This window comes from Thamnophis elegans, chromosome 1 (genome assembly GCF_009769535.1).
Source record: "Thamnophis elegans isolate rThaEle1 chromosome 1, rThaEle1.pri, whole genome shotgun sequence".
Taxonomy (NCBI): Eukaryota; Metazoa; Chordata; class Lepidosauria; order Squamata; family Colubridae; genus Thamnophis; species Thamnophis elegans.
Window position 1 is genome coordinate 26,580,286 of NC_045541.1, and position 23,082 is coordinate 26,603,367.

Below are 23,082 nucleotides of genomic sequence, written 5' to 3' on the forward strand. Positions count from 1 at the left end.
ATTAGACTTGAATCTGAAGTTAAGTTGTGAAGTAAGATTGTGGGAGATGCAAAGCCCTAGGCCTCTCATATATCGCAGACAAGTTCATGATGGATACAGTATGTTCATGATATAAAAAGACTGGAGTTTCCCCAATAAATAGCTATGGGATAAAGTTGCTTACACATAGAACAGTTTTAAAGGGATGAGTCAAATTAATGGAGAATAAAGTACCAATATCAGGGTAACATCTGTATGAGATATTTCTCATACTGATAAAGGGAATAGCAGATGCCAAAACAATGGATAAATGAAGATTGCCTTGCCTTCATTCAAAATGCAAGAACCTCCACTCCACTGCGAAGGAATATAACAACACACAAACACACACACACACACACACACATACAAGGAAGAGAGTTTTGGCAACTACCTATAAATTTCCCTATCTGAAAGTACAATATTTGCTAGAATTCTTGTGTGGCAACTCTAACTTTCCTTCTAAACCTGCAATTCACCAGACTTCTTCCTGTTTTGTTCCTTGGGTTCAATCAATTTAGATTGTAAGGAGATGAATTTACAATTTAGATTGTCAAAAATGAATGAATAATGCCAGGATGGGATTATCATTATTTTCAATAAAATTAATAGGATTGTTTTCCAATCATGTCTTTAATAAATGACCCCATGTTGACTCAGGAAAATTACAATCTGGCTGCAACTTTTGGAGGTTTACAGGGACCACACCAAGATCCTGAAATACAGCTCGAATAGCTGCCAATCCATATCACTAACTCTTAGAGATTTCCTGTTTCAAAACATTCTGAGTCCCAGTGAACTGACAGCTTCATGCTGTTCCTTTCAGACTGTTTAGTTTTCCACCCAGGGGGGGGGTTTCATCTGCACATGCCCCTTTGATGCTCAATTTAATCAATGGAAAATTTCCTCCTGTGGCTAAAATTGCAATCTTTTTGCGACCACTCAAGGGCAAAGGTAACGTGACACTGTTAAACTGAATTTGCTAATTATGTCCCACTAAAGATGATTCCTCTTTGCACCGATATGTTCAGATGTTTATTATTTGCCTGAGAGATGGCTAGGAGTATAGTAGAGAGATTTGTGCATAAGCCTAACTCTCTTTGGTAAATGTTTGAGGCATGCCGTACAATATAGTTGGGTAATATATTGTACTTTGCTGGGCAGAAAATGGGAGAAGATGAAGATGAAGCAATGTTTGTTGTCTTTCCGAAGTTGACAAAAAATTGCAAATGTAATCTGTATTTTCTGCTTCTGCTCTTCTTATTTAATTATGCTTAAAAAGGCTGTAGTCCTACTCCCCTCTTGTCAGTGAGTAAGCCCAAATTAATTTAGACTCACATTTAATATTGCCATGAGTAGCGTAGAGTAGAGTAGAGTAGAATAGAATTCTTTATTGGCCGAGTGTGATTGGACACTCAAGGAATTTGTCTTTGGGGCCTATGCTCTCAGTGTACATAAAAAGGAGAAAATACATTCATCAAGAATCATAAGATACAACACTTAGTGATGGTCATAAGCAATCAAATCATATTAGGAAACAAATAAAACAATATAAATTGTAAAGATACAAGCAACAAGGTTATAGTCGTCAGTGGGAGGAGATAGGTAATAGGAAGGATGAGAAGAATAATAGTAGGCAAATACAACATTTTCTAAACTTCTTACAGGAAAAAGCACTTCACTTCATATTGGCCAGAAAAAGGAGGGATTGGGAAAAAATGGGAGATCCTACTGCTGTGTTATTTGTCTGACAAGAGATTTGTTTAAATATCTGTAAGGAGACTCCAATGATTGCTTCACTGTCATATCTTTTTCAGGCATTGGAACTTTACTTTTCCTCACTGCACATGCTCAAGATCTACCGGCTGGAATACATTTTGAAGGTACTCTGAGAAAAGAGGGCAGGAAGAATTAACTGCCTGATGTTCATTGAGCAGAAATTGCTTCTATCTATAGAAACATCTCTGGGTTAGAGGCAAAAACATAATATGAAATTTGCTACTGTTCTATAAGGTTTAAGAAGCAGCCAGAAAAAAATATATGTGATCCAGGCAGAGACTCGGTGTATGGAAACTGAGAGAAGAGAGAATAAAAACTAAGGTTTTTTGAGGCCTGTTTAAAAGCTGCATTCCCTAATGGAAAGATTAATTTCCATGGTACAGTAACAGCTGTAGGCAGAGGTCATAATTTATATGCTGCTTACCATATGTCTTGGCCCAACTGTGTGCTATAGAGTATCATTAGAATATACAGTCTGTCTGACCCAGAAAAATGGTGAGATTTGACTGATCCACATGAGAAGCAGCTTGTAAACAGCTTGCCTGAAGATACCATTTGGTAAAAGTGTTTTTTTTTTCATCCTTTAAGACTGTAAATTAAGGAAAGATTTCAAGCACTGGCTTTGGAGGGAACATTTGACAGAGTGCTGAAGAAGAATTTTCACATTCTCCAATCCTCAAGGAATAAAAGGCTAATAACAAGTTACTTACCACATAACTTTTCTCAAGGAGAAAGAATTATACCATCTAATGAGAAGCTAGAGCACGTTGCCTTAATGTTTTGCCTCTGGCAGTCTTGAAAGGTAACCATCCTAACATTCCTATGGGAGGCCAGAGCTACATTCTGGCTCAAGTGAGGTGTAGACTGTGGCTCATGTTCTACACATGGCTCTTTTCAGTGGAAGTCTTTCTGTCTCTCATACTCCATTTTTAACTCAGAGATCAGGAAGATTGAATGTATTTACACTCCTTTTTCATTGATAGAACACATACAGCTGTTACTTTTTAATGCTAGCAAATTTTGTGCTATGGCTTGTTGAGTCCACCAAATGGCATTTCAAGAGCCAGGTTAGATATATTAAGTGATTTAGATCCTGAGCTTTTAACAGGATACTGCGAAGATGGCTTTTATTATTGTTTATTACAATAGATACTGTACATATTTTTGACTGGTCAGTGATTATAATAAAAAAATACATAGATTGATTCATTATCTAAAGTATAAAACTAAGCCGTCAGCATGTGAATGCTACAAATCCTATTCACAAGATTGTATGAATAGACACTTCCTTCAAAAACAGTACCCGATTGCAGCTCATGATGAATATAGTTGCTCAGGACCTACCCTGAGTTGTCTTACCAGCAAGGTAACTATCTTGTTTCCCTGAAAATAAGACCTCCTCGGATAATAAGCCCAACCAGACTTTTGAGCGCATGTGCGAAAATAAGCCCTCCCCAAAAATAGCAATAGCAATAGCAGTTAGACTTATATACCGCTTCATAGGGCTTTCAGCCCTCTCTAAGCGGTTTACAGAGTCAGCATATCGCCCCCACAGTCTGGGTCCTCATTTCAACCACCTCGGAAGGATGGAAGGCTGAGTCAACCTTGAGCGTGAGATTAGAACCGGTGAACTGCTGAACTGCAGATAACAGTCAGCTGAAGTACTGCACTCTAACCACTGCACCACCTCGGCTCAAAATATTGCAACACAACAGCAGCCATGAGGTGACCACGCTTGCCGCCTCCTGCACCTCAAATTTAATAAGACCTCCCCAAAAATAAGGCTAAGTGCTTATTTCAGGTGTCTAAAGAAAATAAGACCCTGTCTTATTTTTGGGGAAATACAGTAGTATTTAGTGAAGAAAATGTCCCCTCTACATACTTTCTCTCTAGATTCTTTTTGAACAGAATAATTAAAACTTACCCATTTCCTTCATATCTGAGGCTGGAAACAAAGCCCACTGATTCCACATCTGCTTGATAGCCAATACTATTCTTCCATCTTCTATAATTTTTGCGGGTTAAATATCCCCTGAAAGCTAAGCAAGCATTAGCAAAAAAGAAGATTAAAAATGGAGCAGCATTATCTGACATTTTGCAACATACAGAATACGCTTCGTTCAACTTCTAGAAAGAAACAAATTCAGATTTGATTCAGTTCTGCAGCCTCTGGCTGCAATCACCCTCTAGGCTACAAAGTTTACTGACCATTACAAATGAATGGCATTGCCAAAGGTCTGGTTTGAGAATAGCTACAGATGGATTTTGTCAGCAAGCTATTTTGGTGGAGAAAACTGAATCACCCTTTATTTGACTCATCCTAAGCATCTACTGGGCAATTTTTTTTTATTTTATCTGTTTTAATATACGTTTATCCCTCCTTTTCTTCAAAGAATTCTAGAAAATTCATGAATTTAAATCAGGAGTAATTAAGGACTTATCTCTCTATAATATAAAGCACCATTTCACCAGCCTCACTTTAGCATGTGATGTTTGAGCTAAGAACGGCCATCGATATGACCTCTAACTAATTCCAATCACTCATATTTCAGGAATTGCAGAAACATAGAATAGGAGCAGCTGACTTTCTGTTCTCCAGAGGTTTTGAGCTTTAGCATCTACAATCTCTTGTCCATAGAGGTGAAGGAATTTGTGGAAATAGATGACAATTCAATATCAAAGCATCCAGGGGTTCAATAGTGGGTTGCCAATTTTTTCACTACTGGTTTGGGTGCACTCCCATGTGCGCTCTCATGACGCTTCTACACATGTGCAGAAGTGTCCAGGCAGGTAGGCGGAGCCTCCCACTGTCGCTATCGGTTCAGCCAAACTGGGCTGAACTAGGACCAACCCACCACTGCAGAGGATATCAGGTCACCTACCAGTGACGTGCGGTGAGGTTTATGGCTGGTGAGGCAAAAAGAAAGAAAGCGGCTTTTGGCCGCTGTCAAGAAAGGACTTTGGCCGCTCCGGCACTATGTCCGACATAGAGGCGGGATGCGTCCCGCCTCTATGTTGGACGTAGCGCCGGAGCGGCCAAAAACCTCTTTCTTGACAGCAGCTAAAAGCTGCTTTCAAGAAAGAGGCAAAAGGTGCTAGAGGCAAAAGCCGCTCTGCCGCTATGTCCAAAAGCCCTGGCCTGCTGCTATGTTCAAAAGCCCTGCCGCTATGTCCGACATAAAAAAGGTGCCAGCCTGTGTGCCAGCAGAGGAGGGTAAAACACACACACAGACACACACACACACTACTTACAAAAATACAATTACTTACAAAATACATTAATTTTGAATTCCTCCCCTTCCCTCCGACCCACATACCTTTTCCAGCTGTTTCACAGAGGGTTTCAACTCTGCTCTTGTCTGCCATGATGAAAATGTAAAAATGTAAAAGGAAAAAGGCAAGAGCTGCTGAGGTCAGGCTGGATTAGCTGCTGCCAGAGTCCCCAATGGATGACTCTGCTTAACTGTTTAAAAAAGCCTCTAAAAAAGTGCCCTCTACAGGAGGAGGTGAGAGAATCAAGTGCCTCATCTACAAAAGGAATTTTTCAGCTTTTAACCCTTGCTTAACTCTGCTTGAGTGATCATAAAGATAAACTAAATGAGGCACGTGGTTCTCCCGCCTCCTCCTGTAGAGGGCACTTTTTTAGAGGCTTTTTTAAACAGTTAAGCACTAAGCAGAGTCATCCACTGTGACTCTGGCAGCAACTACCTCAGCCTTTTTCCTTTTAATTTTCTTTTCTTTTCATGATGACAGTGGTGAGGCCCTGCCTCCCCTGACTGCACGTCACTGTCACCTACTATTATCTATTATTATAGAAATGGTTCTGAACAATACCTCAGCAGGCAAGTAAGATCACATAAGAAAAGTCAGTATTGCAGAAGGTGCTATTTTTTCAGGCTAATGAAGAAGTTACATGGTTCTCCTTACTGTTTTTCTAAACATATAACATATAAGTTAATGTCAGAAGTAAGGCAATACAAACATGCCTAGATAGCAAAGATTCTGTGCAGGAAGATTTTTTATCCTTAATAGTGTTCATATAGATGAGAAGTAATTTCTATGGAATATGTTTTCAAAATATCTTGCTAATATTGATGGGAGAGCCAGTTTGGTGTAGCAGTTAAGGCATCAAGCTAGAAACCAGGAGACGGTGAGTTTTAGCCTCAGACATGAAGCAAGCTGGATAAACTTGGGCCACTTATTCATTCTCAAGTCTTAGGAAACAAGCAAGAACAAACCACTTTCAAAAAAACGTGTCAAGAAAACTTTAGGGATTTGAAGAGCCTCGGTGGCATAGTGGTTAGAGTGCTGTATGCAGGCCACCTCTGCGGCCTGCTGGCTGCCTGCAATTTGGCAGTTCATATCCCAACAGGCTCAAGGTTGACTCAGCCTTCCCTCCTTCCGAGGTGAGTAAAATGAGGACCCAGATTGTTGGGGGCAATAGGCTGACTCTGTAAAACCGCTTAGAGAGGGCTGTAAAGCACTATAGAGCAGTATAAGTGCTATTGCTATTGTCCAGGCACTTACCAGGAGTCAAATGAAATATGATGATGATGATGATGATGACGACGACAACAACAACAACAACAACAACAGCAGCAACAATAACAACAACAACAATAATAATAATATACTAATTACAAGGATACTGGCAAATTCAGTATTCAATCATCTGATGGAAAACAGTTTGTATCCAATAGAACAAAAAGGAAATTATAAAAAATCAAGAGGAACAAAATATCAGCTGCTCATAGACAAAATGGTACTAAAAATGTAAAACGAAGAAAAACAAATTTAAATATGGTGTGGATTGATTACAAGAAGGCATTTGACTCATTACCCCACAGCTGGATTAACACCTGTCTGGAAAACTTTGGAATCAGCAAAAATATCTGTACATTTTTGAAAGCAAATATGCAAAAATGGAAAACAGTTCTAACAACAAATGGGGAGAACATTGGTGAAGTCAACATCAGATGAGGAATCTTCCAAGGGGATTCACTTTCACCACTACTGTTCAACATTGCATTAATTCCACTGACAATAATCCTATGAAACACAAAATTGGGATACCAAATCTCAAGCCATCGTGGCAAGATAAACCATCTACTATACATGGATGACTTTAAAATGTATGTGAAAAGCCCCACTGAACTTAAATCAATACTCAACACAGTTCAACTGTTCAGCAGTGACATCAAAATGAACTTTGTGCTTGAAAAATGTGCTTTATAATCCATGCAGTGAGGAACAATAGAAAAAACAGAAGGAATAGAACTGGGAAATGGAAATATAGTGAAAGCATTAGTAAAGGATGATGGTTACAAGTACCTAGGCATATTGGAAGCAGATAACATCTTGAATGGAAAAGTCAGAGTCAACACAAAAGAAATACATCAGAAGGGTCCGCAAAATATTAAAATCAAAGCTGCATACTGGAAACATAATTAAAGCCATACATGGGCAGTTCCAGTGATACACTACTCAGCTGGAATCATCAACTGGACTGGCTGAACTGGAAAACTTGGACCGGAAAACACGCAAACTTTTGAATATGTACCATGCTTTACATCCACGAAGTGACAGTTGTACCTGCCAAGAAAAATAGGGGACAGGGGGCTATTGCAAATCCATCAAACTGTAGAAGAAGAAAAACGAAGTTTGAATGATTATGTGAACCAAAGTACAGAAAAATTGCTGCAGACTGTGAAAATGGAGAACAGCATAAAAACAACAGAAACAAAGGCAGAATATAAAGAAAAACAGCTGGATGACAGATTAAATCGATGGAAAACCAAACCTTTGCATGGACAGCACTTGAAAAACATTGAAGGAAAATGTGACGACAACTTCACGTGGACATGGCTTAAGATGGGAACTATCAAGAAAGAAACGGAAGGTTTAATACTGGCTGCTCAAGAACAAGCACTACAAACTAATGCCATGAAAGCGAAGATACAAAAATCCACTGACAACCCAAACTGCCGACTTTACAATAACAAAGTCAAAACTGTTTCACATTTAATATGTGAATGCAGCAAAATCGCACAAACTGATTACAAAAGTAGACATGACCAAGTTGCTAAATTAATCCACTGGCCATTATGTAAAAAATATGATTTACCTGTATCCAGAAAGTCATGGGAACATAAAGTGGAAAAAGTTATTGAAAACGTGAAGATCTTGTGGGACTTTCGAATACAAACGGATCGTCATTTGGAGCACAACATACCCAATATCACAGTTGTAGAGGGCCAAAGTGTATAGTTTATTGATATTGCTGTTCTTGGAGATGCCAGAGTTGAAGAAAAAGAACTAGAAAAAAATCATGAAATATTGCGACCTGGCCATTGAAACTACACAGCTATGGATGAAGCATGTAAGTGATACCCATTGTCATTGGGGCACTTGGCACCATGTCCAAGAATTTTACAAGATACATCAACAAATTGCAGCTTCCTGCAATAACACCAGCGGAACTGCAAAAAACTGTGCTACTCAGAACATCTTATATTTTATATTTAAGAAGGTACTTGGTTGATACCTAGGACACTGGCAGCAAACTGTATCAACCATTAGCACCAGTCACTGGTATTTTTAAGGCATTTTTGAATGTTCAGTTGGCGGAGTTTCATGTTTAATGAATAAAATATACAATAATATACTAAAATAAAATAAAATAATACATGCTCCAATATCTTATGACCCAATATGTCAAGAACTGAGCTCCAATGACTCAGATTAAGACTATGACCTTCTTTTAAGGGGAAACAAACTTATCAGTGAGAATTAACATGGTTGAGGATTCATCCAGAAAGTCTAGCTTTAGCTATAATTTCAAAACAAGCATTAGTAGAGACAGAACTGAATTCTAGCTGAGAAACAGCCTTTCACATACAAAAAGCAAGTTGTATTACATATCCTATAGAAGAGAATACATGTAGCTCAGGGTTGAACTATGGGGTGGTTGTTGGTTGTTTTCTTGCAGATGTTTCTTTGCCAAACTAGGTAGCATCATCATTGCAATGAACATCTGCAAGAAAACAATCAAGGTCAGAGAGCACCAAGGACTCCACTGTAGCACAGTTCCTAAAAAATTATAAAATGTATAAAATGTGTCACAATGTGCACATTGTCCACAATGTGGCTTAAATTTGATGGGAAAAAGTGGGCCATTTATCTTACAGAACAGAACAGAATAACAGAGTTGGAAGGGACCTTAGAGGTCTTTTAGTCCAGTGATGGCAAACCTTTTTTGCCTCAAGTGTTAAAAATATGCGTGTGCGTGCTATTGTGCATGCTTGCGTGCCCACCTCCTTAATTAAATGCCCCCCCCGCACTGTGGCCACTACACATGCATGAATGACCCCCCCCTCCACACACTGCCCTGCACATGCGCTCACGGCTTTCTAGGAGCCTGGGGAGGGTGAAAATGGCTTCCCTCACCCCTCCGGAGGCCAGAAATGACCTATTTTCTGACTTCTGGTGGCCCTGGTAGGTCTGTTTTTCACCCTCCCCAGGATCCAGAGGCTTTCTAGGAAACCGTCCAACACACAAACCAGAAGTTTGGGAACAGACTTCTGGGTTGCCTGTTGGGCCATTTTTCTCCATCCGGCGGGTGAAAAACGGACGAAAATCAAGGCTGAAAATCAGCTGGCTAGTGTGCACATGAGCGCTGGAGCTGACAGGGCAACATCTTGCATGCCCTCAGAAATGGCTCCGCGTGCCACCTGTGGCATACGTGTCATAGGTTCGTCCTCACGGTTCTAGTCCAACCCCATGGTTAGGCAGAATCTTCCTATTCTGCGTTACAATAAACAATGTTCCAGTGAGCGATAGGCCAAGTAATATACCTTAGACATATTTGGAAAGAACAAATAGGTAAGAGATGACTGGACAACTAAAATGTTTTTCTTTATTCCCTTTAACAAAGGGATATAAAACTGGCTGGTTAGTTTTATGTTGATATTTCAGAGACAATCATAAAAATGTTTTTAAGTACTTTGAAAACAATGGAGTAATTACCAAAAATCAGCACGGATTCATCTGCCGTTATAGAATAGTCTTACTCCTTTTTAAAAATAAGCTATCTTCCTTAATACATGATGGAATATATATTATATTTTGATTTGACAAAGTACTTCATGAGTTTCTAATTTCTAATTAAACATGAGGCATGGCAATTAAGTGGATACAAAACTGTTTCAAAAATTATATACCTATTGCTCATTAGTGGTATGCAATGAAATTCAGTCCGGGGTTCTTTCTTTTTCATTTTTATTAATGACAAGTGAGAAGAAGTAGAGGGAATGCTTATTCAGTTTGCATATGATACAATGTTGGGTGGGGCATTGGGGTAGCTAATTCCTTGGAAGACAAAAATAACATTAAAAATTATTTTAATAGAGAAATAGTAAATAAAACATCATGAGCTTTAACCAATAAATAGAGAATTATGCATTACAAAGGGGAATGGGAGTCCCTAGACTGGCAATACTCTTGTGAAAATGATATTGCGCTCCACATAAAAAGGCAGTTGGTTTCCACCTTATGATTGTAGTCACTGTCTTGATTTTTCTTCATCCCCTACAATAGGCACTCTTATTTGTAGAGGGCAGGCCCATAGCTTTATGGGAAACAATTACGCTGGCAACTCCAAGGACCAACTTCTGAGTGGGCAGCCTTTATTTTCTGCTAATGCAGGGGCATCAAATCCACGGGGTGCTTAGATCTAGCTCACAGAGCTGCCCTGGAAACAGCAAACAAGTGGTCCACAATGCCTCTGCCAGCAAAAAAGGAGCTTGGGAGGGTCATGCACAGCCCTCCGAGTAGAGGTGGGATTCAAATAGTTTAACAATCAGTTCTCTGCCCTAATGATTTCTTCCAACAACCAGTTCACCAAACTGCTCAGAAATTTAACAACCGGTTCTCCTCTAGTCCAGCCCTGCTGCTCCAGGTGGAGATCCTAGACCAGGCATGGCCAACTTTGGGAACTTGAAGACTCATGGACTTCAACTCCCAGAATTCCCCAGCCAACAGGAGTGTCCAACCTTGGCCACTTTAAGACTCGTGGACTTCAACTCCCAGAATTCCACAGCCAACCACGGTGTCCAACCTTAGCCACTTGAAGATTCACAGACTTCAACTCCCAGAATTTGTTTAATGACCGTTCGAACTTACAACGGCAATGTGCGAACTGGTTGAATCCCACCACTACCTCAGAGGCTTCGTTTTTGGCTGCAACAATATCCTGAAGCCCTCTGCCATAGAAAATGGAGCCCAAGTAGGCACCCAGGCTCTGTTTTCATGGTTGCGGCCAAAAACGGAGCCCGGGCAGGCCAAGTGATGTCAATTCCCCCCTCTCGGGTCAAACACAATCCTAATGTGGCCCTCAATGAAATCGAGTATGACATCCCTGTTCTAATGCATATTTTCTTTAGACCAACAAGAGTTCTTGACAGTTTGCTTCTGGATGACTATTTAAAATCCTGTTTTTGAGATTGGGACTAGAGAAGGATAAGCATTGCCTTCTTTGGCAGACTGCAGCATATATCAAATACTCAACAGAAGCCTGTATTTTTCTGATGCTGCATTCTAACAATGGAACCTAATCCCCAAACCTATTCATGTGATAAAATTTTGTTTTTAGTTTCTCGTAAGCAATAGGTAAAACCTATTTCGTTTGTTAAAACTTTAAATAAAACAGAATTGCATCTTTTATTATACTACTATCACTTGCCTTTTTTGCTTTCTATTTTATCCTTTTATTGTTGTAGTCTTTATAAGATTCCTCAAAGGTTACTTGATCAAAGAGAAGATTTTTTTTTTAAATGAAGGAATCAAATATTTGGAAATAATAACTTAACTGAACATCAATAGACCATTAATGTGTTTTAAAAAGCTATGGCAAATCTACAATGTTTTAGGAAAATTTATCAATATTCCTAAATATAACATAAAAGTTTTTAAAAGTTGCCTTATGATCTGAAGCGGGGTATTTTCAATTGTCTTAAAAGGTTCCTCAAATTCTTTAAATGGATATAGAAACTCATCCAGTTAGAGAAATTATAAAGCGACTTCATGCTTTGCAGATCTCATAGTCAACACAACAATTCTTGGCTAATTCAACACAACTGGATGACACCAAGATGGGAATCCTGTGGATAATGGGGGGGGAGGGGGAACATGATCATCCTTGACTTCTGGTTCTTAGCTATTACTTTGTTGGTATTATACAGACCAATGAAACAAATGTGATTTCCAGAATGCAAAATAAATTAAGTGGAATTAAAACTAATCACCTAAACTTTTTAATAATAAAAAGTGTAAAAATATGATTATGTTGTAGGAACTAGGAATGAGAAAACAAAGAGAATTAAGCATTTGGATTACTTTATCTTCCTGATTAAAATTGTTGAACTAAAGGGAACAATGTTTTTGCTACTATGAGCTGCACTTTTCAAAAACGATTGAGGGGCTAATGACCTTGGGATATGATAATGATATGATGTACCTGGAGAGAGTAGGTCCATTTTTTAACCTGGGGTTGGGTGTTGTTTTTTTTTTTCATTTTAAGAGAAATAGGAATTTTTCCCACTGTTTAGCTTTAAAAAAGAGGAAAAAATACTTCACTAAAGTTAAGCAGTACATAAGGTAAAGCAGTGATGGGTTCATATAATTTATCCTGGGGGCATATCTGATTTCACAACTTAAATAAATCCAATTAAATTTCAAATTATAATATCAGTTTTCCAACTCAACTCGACAATAAACTTATTTCTGAGGTACTCTGGTTTCTACATTTATTAAAATATTTCTATCCCACCTTTCAACTCTGCTGTGGAGCCCCCAAGGCAGCTAACATGGAAGCCTTTCCCCTCCCCTCTCTTAGAACACATTTACTTTTTTTTCCTTCCGCGTTTTATCAATGTCTCTTCAACTGCTCCCCTAGCCACTTGTGTATTTGAGAATCTATTTATTTTCAAAATGCAAATGCGGCCTATCTCTAAAGACTGCCTTGCTGAAAAATAAACAACCTGAACAAGACTTTCTATCCGGCCTCCGATCTCTTGCTGTCAAAACCATTCAAAGAATATTCTGAATTCTGAATGTAGCCTCCTCCGCCCCCACAATTAAAATGAGCAGGCTAATCCTGGAAGAATTATTCAGGCAAAGCACTCCCCCCCCCCTTTCCTCTTTCCCTTCGCACAGTATAAAGTAATGATAAGGTCATTTACAAAAGAAACTACTGCTTTTGAAATGGTGACTTGTAGACAACAGGGCTGCCTGGAAGTGGGCCATAGATAACACTGAAGGCTGCATTCTCCTCTCAGACACCAACAGCAGCAGCCTCCTAGAGTCTTTGGAACAGATCCTGATGGAGAAAGGGTCCAATAAGGTTAATACCCCTACTTTGATCTCTGTCAAGGCAAGAATTAATTTACATTTCAGATGAAAAAGGTTGACAGCATGAAAAGGCATCTTGTTTCTGGTATGTGAATGTGCTGTAATAGATTGGGAATTCTGAAAGGAAGTTCTGAGGAAGCTAAAGGGATAAACCTCACTGCTGCTTTTACTGGGAAAGAGATGAAAGGAAAACAAATTTCAGCATGAGCTGCGTAAAAACATGTAAGCCAAGGGCTTCCTAAATTTCAAGACCACCTTTTCTCCTCCCACTCTGGTTTCCTTCTTCCTCTTTTAAACTCCTTCTTTTTAAAGAGACACTGATATTACATTTGATGACTCTTCGAATGCCTTGGCAGTAAACCAAAACTCTTCAGGGAAACAAAAGCCCGCAGGCTAGGTTATAACCCTGATCACATTTTGTAGGCGTTTTCCACGGTGGGGTTTCTATAGCATCAAACACTGTTAATATAACAGCTGAGATGCACATTGCTGGAGTAATAATATCCTGAAAATGGCCAATACGGTTAGAAGGAACAAAGATTTTAATGGAGAGATTCAGAAACACAGCGTAGACAGTATCCAACCAAACATTTTTCAGGAAGAGGGATTTGACACTCAGAGTCAGCTCTCCCACTGAAGCAATAGAAATAACTCTTTATAACATGAGTTAGAACAAAAGTACTCTGATGGAATTTCATATGCAGTTTTTTAGTGCTTTCTATAGGCCCATGATGGCAAACCTATGGCATGCGTGCCCAAAGTGGCACATGAAGTCATGTCATCTGGTACGCACGGCCTTGCTTGTTTGTCTTCTAGGTTTCTGGTGCCCCTGTGTGTGTGATGACTAGCTGTCCTTCGCATGCACAGCAGTATCAAAACCTGGTGTGCGCATGCATGCCGGCCAGCTGATTGCCGGGTGCGCATGTGCGCCACAACCCAGAAGTTTGGCTTTTCTGGAGAATGATTCTTTCACATGTGCAGCAATGCTGAAAACCAGGCTGCGCATGCATGCTGGCCATCTGATCATTGGGCACTCATGTGTGCTAGTACCCGGAGGTTCGGATTTTCCAAAGCACCGCCCTGATGAGGGCATGCATGCAACGTTTCCGTGTGACCTTTTCAACCTTTTCAGCCAAAAAGCTTCGGCATCATTGCTATAGGCTGTCTATGTTACAGCCTTGTTTTATCTCCCTGTCCAGAAATCAGTGCCCTAAACTGGAGTGAAATGTGCCATTTTTACATTAAAATGTAATTACCAAGCATCTCATTAGTTGTATAAGAAAGTAACCCCCAGAATACTTTTGAAAGAACTTTAATTTTCTTTAGAATTCCTATGTTCTGATGCAAGTATACATAATATATCAACAGCCAATATATTCAATTTATTTAAAGATACTACCCCAAGCATTTTATATACATTTTATAGTACGGCTATGCCACGGTCTCAGAATTCATGTGACTTTTTGCTGAAATTGGATCAATTACTGTTTCCCTTATGAAGCACCGATGGGAGGAAAGACTCTGTAAAAACAGGATGCCACCAAGACACATTTGGAGGCACATGCCCAGATGCCATGGCATCTAACTTCAAAAATATCTGTGTCTACATCTTGTGGTAACTTTTACCTGTTCTTCCAGACAAACAAGAGACAGAAAGGAGAAACTATACTAAAAGTCTCTCTGGTGTTAAAACAAAACAAAACAAAACAAAAAAAGAAGAAATGTACTGTGTTGCACTCCTAAGGTGTTGTTGTGACTCAGCAGGAGCTGGTGGAGCTGCAAACAGACTCCAACAGTGGGGGGCCCTATGAGTCGGCTCTGGAAGATGTTGGGTGCCCTGGACAGGGGTCAGGCTCCAAGCAGGGACCAGAGAGGCCACTAGGAGGTCCCTGAGGGGTGGAGCAGTGGTGAAAGCCAAAGGGAATTGGTCCCAGATGCCAGGCAAAGGCGGGCAGATAAACGCAGAGAGCAACTATGCAGATACAGAAGACAATTGGACCAGGTGGTTGTAATTAGGCTCCACCCAAGAAAGTATATAAGGAGAGACTTTGGGAGGAGGCTGTTTGCAAGATTCAACTAATATACCAACGCTGGAGAAGCTCTCGTGTATATTTCTTATCTTGGAAGTCTGGATTGTTGCCAAAGTCTTGTCGGTGTGTTTAATTTACTGTGAATAAATTGTCTAGTAGTAATCTTGTCTTGGAGTGCCTCGGCGTACAGAGGGGGGGTCAGAAGAGGTGTGTAAACATAAAAATCACACATACCTTAGATACATGAATCAGTTTGTGAAAATCTCTAAAATCCTTATAAAACACCATTTAAAAGCCTGCATGAATCAATGTGACAGTGCACTCTCAATTTTGGATATAACTGGAACATCTGTTGCTCCTACTGGAAAGAAGTTATAGATTTCTAGCCCTTATCTAAGGGCTTATTCAATGAACAAGCCTCTACTGTGATGGGCTTCATTCAATCATTCTTAACATAGGGATAGGAAAAAAGAAATTGTATGGTTGGTGGTGGTGTCATAGGCAGTGGTAGAAGATATCCTTTTCTTGAAGACCAACTTGGCATCTCTAGTAAGACTAGAACAATTCTTCCTGAAACTCTGGAAAGCTGGTAACAGCGGTACATTAGATGAGCCAATGATTTGGCTGAATTCCTTAGGTAATTTGAGTTTCCTATTTAATTCAAATGAAAAAAACGTGGTCTTCTCTGAGAGCAGGTTTTCCTATTCACCAGAATCAAGTCTTTTCAGGCTAGGCCTGGTGAAGTGTGTATGCTTCCTATTACTAATCCTGGGAGTGATGCTTTAGAATTTCTATTCACTCTTCACTTCTTACTGCAATTTCCAGTAACTTCTAGAAACACTTAGTCACTTGCCTTTATCTATGGTGGTTTTCTTCCCAGGGACAAAGGCACAATGCAATACTTAGATATTCTAGAAATAGATTTTGACAATATATGACATTGGGATTGGGGGGAAACTTGTATCTTTTTATTAAAAAAAAATCTAGAGGGAGTAATTTAGGGGTGAACCAAATGACCATTTATCCCAGTGCAAGTTTGGGTCTCTCACTTTGTTTTGTAGATAGGGACACATGATTCCAGATCCCCCATCTTTTCCCACTACATATTAAAAGCAACCAAGTGAAATTGACAAGATTATTCTACTTCTCCTTCCTAGCCAAAGCAACAGGAAGAGTTCTTACAAAAAGTCTGTCAAGGGAAACAACATGTCAACGAAGACTTACCCAGAAAAAGAAAGTGATGGGTGTTTGCTTTTCTAGCATGGATAGGAGTAGTACTCTACCAGTCAGTAGCTGACCAGATGTTTAGACAGGCAGTCTAAACATCTGGCCATTGCTGAAGCCAAAGTAGAGGAAGGAATTGAACTCCAGAAAAGGGGTTGCTGAAGCTGGCTTGGTTTCTAGGCAGTTTATCAGTAGGAGTCAAGCTGCTTAAGATTGTAGGGCAGAAAAACCCTTAAGGTGAAAAAATAATAAAGCCTGAAGTGATTAACCCTTTCCTAACCTCTCATTTCTTCCTAATCTCACTCCTTCCACCTGCCGTATCAAACAACTGCTTGCAAGGGGGGAAAAGACTGAACCTCCTTATGCAAATAAGAGCAGCTGGGGAGACATTTTGGAGTACAAAGGCAACTGTGAGGGGAAAGATTAAGCACTTTGTCTCCTTCAGCATATTTTGGTTCTCCATCCATCTCCCAAGTTGATTCCCCCCATATCACCTCCTACGATTTGGATAATGCTTAGTTTAATCCTTAAAGACATTTCTTATCACCAGGTTCAAAGCAACATTTCTCTCTGTTCAAAGTTGGGGGCTCTCTTTCCCATACCAATAGTTCAAATTAGGAAATTGCTTTCTATTAGCTCATTTCTATGTTGGACAAGAAACCTTATCTGGAATCTTAGATAAAACACTTTCAGAACGCTTATTATTGGATTCTTTTAACTGAGCGTTCTGGGGCTGAACTCCAGATTTCTACTGTCAAACCATCACATCTGCTATTTTGGGGGGGCTTAGCCCCCCAAAAATAACAGATTCTTTTATTAAAGATGCCATGACTTGATTTCTTATAAGCAAAGTGGATAGTCTGTTACAAAGCAATGGGCTTCACCTGATTTAGTTATATTCATATTAATATTCATAAAAGGTTTACTTTTGCTTCAAAATAGCCTGAATGGGACAGAGGTGAAGCACTAGATAGAATATGGAGGCCAAGGTTTGGGTGGCTGAAGACTGAATTTCAACAATTTTCTCTCAGAACTGTGAGCGCAAAGCTACCCAGTTTGGGCTGCAAAATTCTGGATGATCATCTGCACGGCAGCAAAGAGATCCAGAAAATTCTAATAGTTGCCAAGAATTCTACTGCCCAGATCTTTTGGCCCTACTTAGATTTGCATGGCCAAAGCAATGATGGAAAGAATCCCAAACTACACCACAGTTTTGTTTTTCTTTTAACATTTACATTAAATCTACATTATTCTTTACATTACAGGTTTTTTTTTTCAACAGCAGAAAACATGCAAAGAGAATGAGAATCCTAGGCAGTACAGAATACAGGTAGTCCTAGATTAATGTCGCAATTGGGACCAAAATTTCCTTTGCTAAACAAGGCAGCTGTTATATGAGTTTTGTTGAGTTTTGCCATTGTTGTTAGACGAATCAAGGCAGTTGTTAAGTGAATATGGCTTCTCACATTAACTTTGCATGTTGAAAGCTAGCTAGGAAGGTCACTAATGCCAAATCACATGACCCCAAGATGCTGTAACCATCCTAAAGCAATGCCAGTTGTGAAACAACCAAATTTTGATCATGTGACCGTGTGGAATATTGCAATGGTTATAAGTGCAAGAACTGGTTGTAAGTCACTTTTTTTTTCCAGAGCTGTTCTAACTTCAGACAGTCACTAAACAAATGGTTGTAAGTTGAGGACTCTCTATAGTCCAAATATTTATCTGGGCATACATATTCTTCCAATCCGACTATAGAATTCATTATATTATGATGTTTTCCGAAGGGCAGCACTAGTCAACGTTTTGGGTCATCAGTGCAATTAAACACAGATTTATATTATAAACTGGTTCTGTAGACTGTGGTCAGATTGAGCACTTTCCCTGGCTGTCTGAATCCACTGCATGTCAACTAGAGAGAAAGCAGTCATCTGAACAGATCATAACTGAAGAGTCTTTTGTCTGGGCTGCACATTATTCCTATCAGAAACCGGGACTGACATGGGAAATCATCCACAGTAAAATAGGTGTCAGCTGTGAAAATATTGTTTTAATTACCTGCTTGAATATGAATAGCGGCATCAATTCTTTTGTTCTTTATATCCTTGAACTTCTTGCGAGAATCATATCCTCTCCAGGCTAAAAATACAAAGTCATATGTTGTGAATTATACTGGCTTAAAGGAAAAGGCTATAGAATGAGAAATGTGCCACAGTGTGATCTGTACCCCCTTCCCATCCAGGGACTATCTGTCAGCTTCTGCCTTGCTGTTGCTTCAGCTGCCATGAAACGGGGAGGGGGGGCTGGTATTTGGGAGGGGTTAATTGATGTGCTGGAGGAAGGTTCTAGGATGTACCAGACGTTGGGATTGCGCATGCGTGTGTGTTTCCCGCCTGCATCAACGGCCTCGACATTCCATCTTCGGCCTGTCTTTTTGAAGTTATCTCACACCTGACACTTGAAGGACTTATGATTGGACTGGAGCTATGATCCTAAGGGGGGGGGAACGGGCTATTCTATATATCAATTGCTTTCGCGCCTAATTAAGCAGACTTTGCTTCGCAACTGCGTGCTTACCATTTATAATTAGTAAAAGTACTTTGGATTTCCTTCCCATGGAGTATCTTAGTCTTTCTTTCCTAATTATGTAATGGAGTGATGCTGACAAGAAGCAAAGTCTGCAAAATCCCTTTCCAGGAGATTTACGTCTACCGAGAAGGGAGATAATGTCTTCTCCGATCAGAGAGGAGGAGGGGGCCGTTGGAGGTGCGGATTCCAGTGGAGTAGGACCTCCCGACCTTTCTCTACACGAGCCCAGCCCGCCCGACCTATCTTTACACGAAGATTTATTTCAACTGCAAATTTCCAGCCAGCCTGAACCTCCCCCACCCCGATGGTCGACTTCGGTGGGACAAAGAGAGACAGAGACAAGCTGGAATGCTGGAATCACCCAAAGACAACCCCGACAACCATCGCTGGAGCCGTGAGCCGTGAGAAAACCCCAGACGAGTGAATTCCCTGACTATTGGAGTCAAAGGTACTTTGGGGGAAGAAGGGGGGACGATGACAGAGACTGGAGAAGCTGGCAACACCAGGGGCCCATGAGAAAACCCCAGCGGAGTGAATTACCTGATTATTGGGGTCAAACATACTTTGAGGAAAGAAGGGGGGGGGAGGAAAGAGACTGGAGAAATTGGCAACGTTACCCACGCCCGCCATCTCCCCCTCCCCCTCGGCCTGCTTCACCCCCTGCGGCTAGAGGTTTTGCTGACCAAGGAGGGCCACCCCCCCGAAGACATCGGATGGCTAAAATCCCTCCCTTGCCTGTGCGTTACAATGGTGATTCTGCTAGCCTGGCCTCTTTTCTTATGCAAGTGTTTAATTACATGGAAATTTATGGCCGAGACTTTGAAACTGGCATCATGAGGGTCAGAATGGTTCTTTTGTCATTAGATGGTGAAGCTGCCAAATGGTCAACTGCTTTGCATATGTCTGGCTCTCCCCTCTTGGGGAATTTCAACCGCTTTATGGAGGCTTTCCGCCAACGTTTTGATGACCCGTTAACGGAGAAGCGGAGCAAATTGAAGTTTATAACTTTTGAACAAGACGATAGACCTGTTGCCCAATACATCCAGGAATTTCAGTGTCTTTCACAATACATGAGAGGCTGGGGGGAGGACGCCCTACTGGACAAATTTGCTTCAGGATTAGATGAAGACATTTATCAGCAATGTGTCAATCGTAACCTGCCTAGACGTTTGATCACGTGGTTTGAGCATGCAGCAGACGCTGAACTCGACTTAACCCGGCTCCGTTATGCTAAAGAGGAGCGGAGAAAGCGGAAAGAGAGGGCTGCCAAGTCCCTCCCCCCTCCAGCCACTCAATCGCTCTTCAAACGACGAGGTGAAGCGAGGGGGCCCCCTTCAGGCCTCTCCAGACCTTTAACATGCTTTCGTTGTGGAAAATTAGGACACACCGCCCCCGAATGTCGTGCTAAATTGCCTCTCTCTGCTCAACTCCCTCCCAAACGTGAGGAAAAGTCTGGCAGAGTCGCAGAGAAGAAGAAGAAGGAAACAGCTTTCGCTGTGGATTCCAACCCCCCTCCCTTCGCCCAGCCATTAGAGGGAGACGCGGACGCCAACTCCTCTTCTTCTGAGGACTCCGATGACGACACATCGCCTCACTGGGTGAGTTCAAACAAGGGGCCCCTGCTAATCCCTATTGAGTTAAAAGTTCCTCCTGAGGGGAAACCTGCCACCCTTCTGGCCTTACTTGATTCAGGCTGTTCCCGGTCCATGATCAACCCAGCCATGGTGGAAAAATTAGGCCTCAAATTGCGCACGTTGAAAACCCCAATTGTGTTTTGCCAAATAGATGGATCCATTGCGGGGGGGGGGGGGCGCCCATTTTTTTACGGAGCCTTTGGAAATGAGAATGGGTACCCATACTGAACTAATCTCCTTTGTGGTCGCACCTGGCATGGACAGGCCACTCATTTTGGGCATCCCGTGGCTCCGGAAGTGGAACCCTCACATAAATTGGCGGACAGGCCGCTTACGCATTCGCTCGAAGGTGCCTCCAGTGGGGGAGGGCTCTCCGGACCAACCTATCACTGATATTCCTGAAGTGGCCGCTAGAGGGCAGGAGAGGATTGCAGGAGAGGAGAAAATTCCGAAAGAATATTGGGATCTTAAGGAAGTCTTCAGCGAAAAATCTTCGGACATTCTGCCCCCCCACAGGCCTACTGATTGCTCCATAGACATTTTACCCGGGGTTAAGCTCCCTAAACCCCAGATTTACTCCATGTCGCCCAGGGAAATGGAGGAAATGCGTTCTTTCATTGACAAAAATTTGAAACGTGGTTTCATTGAACCGGCTCGACCCAAAGTGGCTGCCCCTGTACTTTTTCGTGAAAAAAAAGATGGTTCTCTTCGTCTATGCTGTAATTTTAAAAACCTTAACGCTGTATCAACTCAGAACCTCTACCCACTCCCATTGATGAAAGACTTGTTGGCACAGCTAGGGAAGGGCCGCATCTTTACTAAATTGGACCTCCGGGAAGCTTACTATAGAGTACGCATTAAGGAAGGAGACGAATGGAAGACTGCTTTCAACTGCCCTCTTGGTTGCTTCCAGTTCCGGGTTATGCCTTTTGGCCTACAGGGGGCTCCTGCTGTTTTCATGCAACTTATTAATGAGATCTTGCACGATCATCTATACAAAGGCGTTATCGTATATTTGGACGATATCCTTATCTATACTCGCAATTATGACCACCACGTCGCTCTGGTGCGCACTGTTTTGAAAAAACTCCGTGCCGCTAACCTTTATGCCAAATTGTCTAAGTGTGAGTTTCACCAAACTAAAATTGACTATCTTGGCTATCGCATCTCCCCTGATGGCATTGAAATGGACCCTGAGAAGGTGAAGGCGGTCACTGAATGGGACGCGCCCAAAACTCGTAAACAATTGCAAAATTTTTTGGGTTTCGCTAATTTCTACCGTCAATTCATTCCCTCTTTTGCTAAGATTGCTCTCCCTATTACTAATTTGCTCAAGACGAAGGGCGACCCGAAACCTAAACCTAATAAGCCTTTGGACTGGAACATGGAATGCCAGGCGGCATTCGAGAAACTTAAACGCCTCTTTGCCGCTGAACCAGTTCTTAAGCATCCTGACCTAGACCAGCCTTTCGTCGTCCAGGCTGATGCCATTGATGTCGCCGTAGGGGCCATTCTGCTGCAAGCCAACGACCAAGGTAACTTGCAGCCTTGCACGTACACCTCCCGAAAGCTCACTGACACGGAGAGGCGTTGGGCGGTTTGGGAAAAGGAGGCTTTCGCGGTCCGTTGGGCCCTCGCTACTTGGCGCCATTTCCTAGAGGGCGCTAAACACCCATTTGAGGTGTGGACTGACCACAAGAACCTGGAAGCGTTGCGGACACCTCGTCGTCTCTCCCCCAAACAAATGCGATGGGCCCAATATTTCAACCGTTTCAATTTCACTCTAAAGTATATCCCGGGAGGGAAGAACTTCATGGCGGATGCTTTGTCCAGATTACCTCAATATAATTGCTCTAAACTGAGTATCGTCCAACCGCTCCTGGCAGCTCCGGTACTCACGCGTCAACAGACCCAAGCACAGAGGGACGTGCCTCAAGATCTACTTTCTGACCTTAAAAAAGCTCTTCCTCACGACAACTGGTTTCTGAACCATCGGGACGAGTGCACCATAAGGGACGATCTACCGTGGATTGGTGCTAAATTATACATCCCCGCGTCCCTATGGCTCGTCGTCCTTCGTCGCGCTCATGACTCCAGATTGGCGGGTCATTTTGGGTTCGTAAAAACTTTGCATCTCGTGAAGAGACAATTCTGGTGGCCCTCTTTAAAAAAGGACATTGAACTTTATGTGGCCAGTTGCCCAGTTTGCGCTGCCGCCAAAAAACCGCCGGGGAAACCGCAAGGACTACTCCAGTCCGTCGCTCGCCCGGTTGCCCCTTGGAAGGAGATTTCTATGGACTTTATTGTTGAGCTTCCCGAAAGCCAGGGGCATACCGTTATATGGGTGGTCACTGATTTGTTTTCCAAGCAAGTTCATTTCGTGCCTTGTCACAAAATTCCTT

At 41.5% G+C, this 23,082-nt stretch overlaps 1 protein-coding gene across 1 annotated transcript in view; it reads right to left on the bottom strand.

The window, feature by feature from the left end:
* Positions 1 to 23,082, bottom strand: part of MYO3B (myosin IIIB) — a 261,296-nt gene that overhangs the window by 60,510 nt on the left and 177,704 nt on the right. Inside the window, 2 exon segments of the mRNA XM_032238384.1 lie at positions 3,722 to 3,836; positions 18,516 to 18,596. Of these exon segments, the coding sequence (XP_032094275.1) occupies positions 3,722 to 3,836; positions 18,516 to 18,596 (196 nt within the window).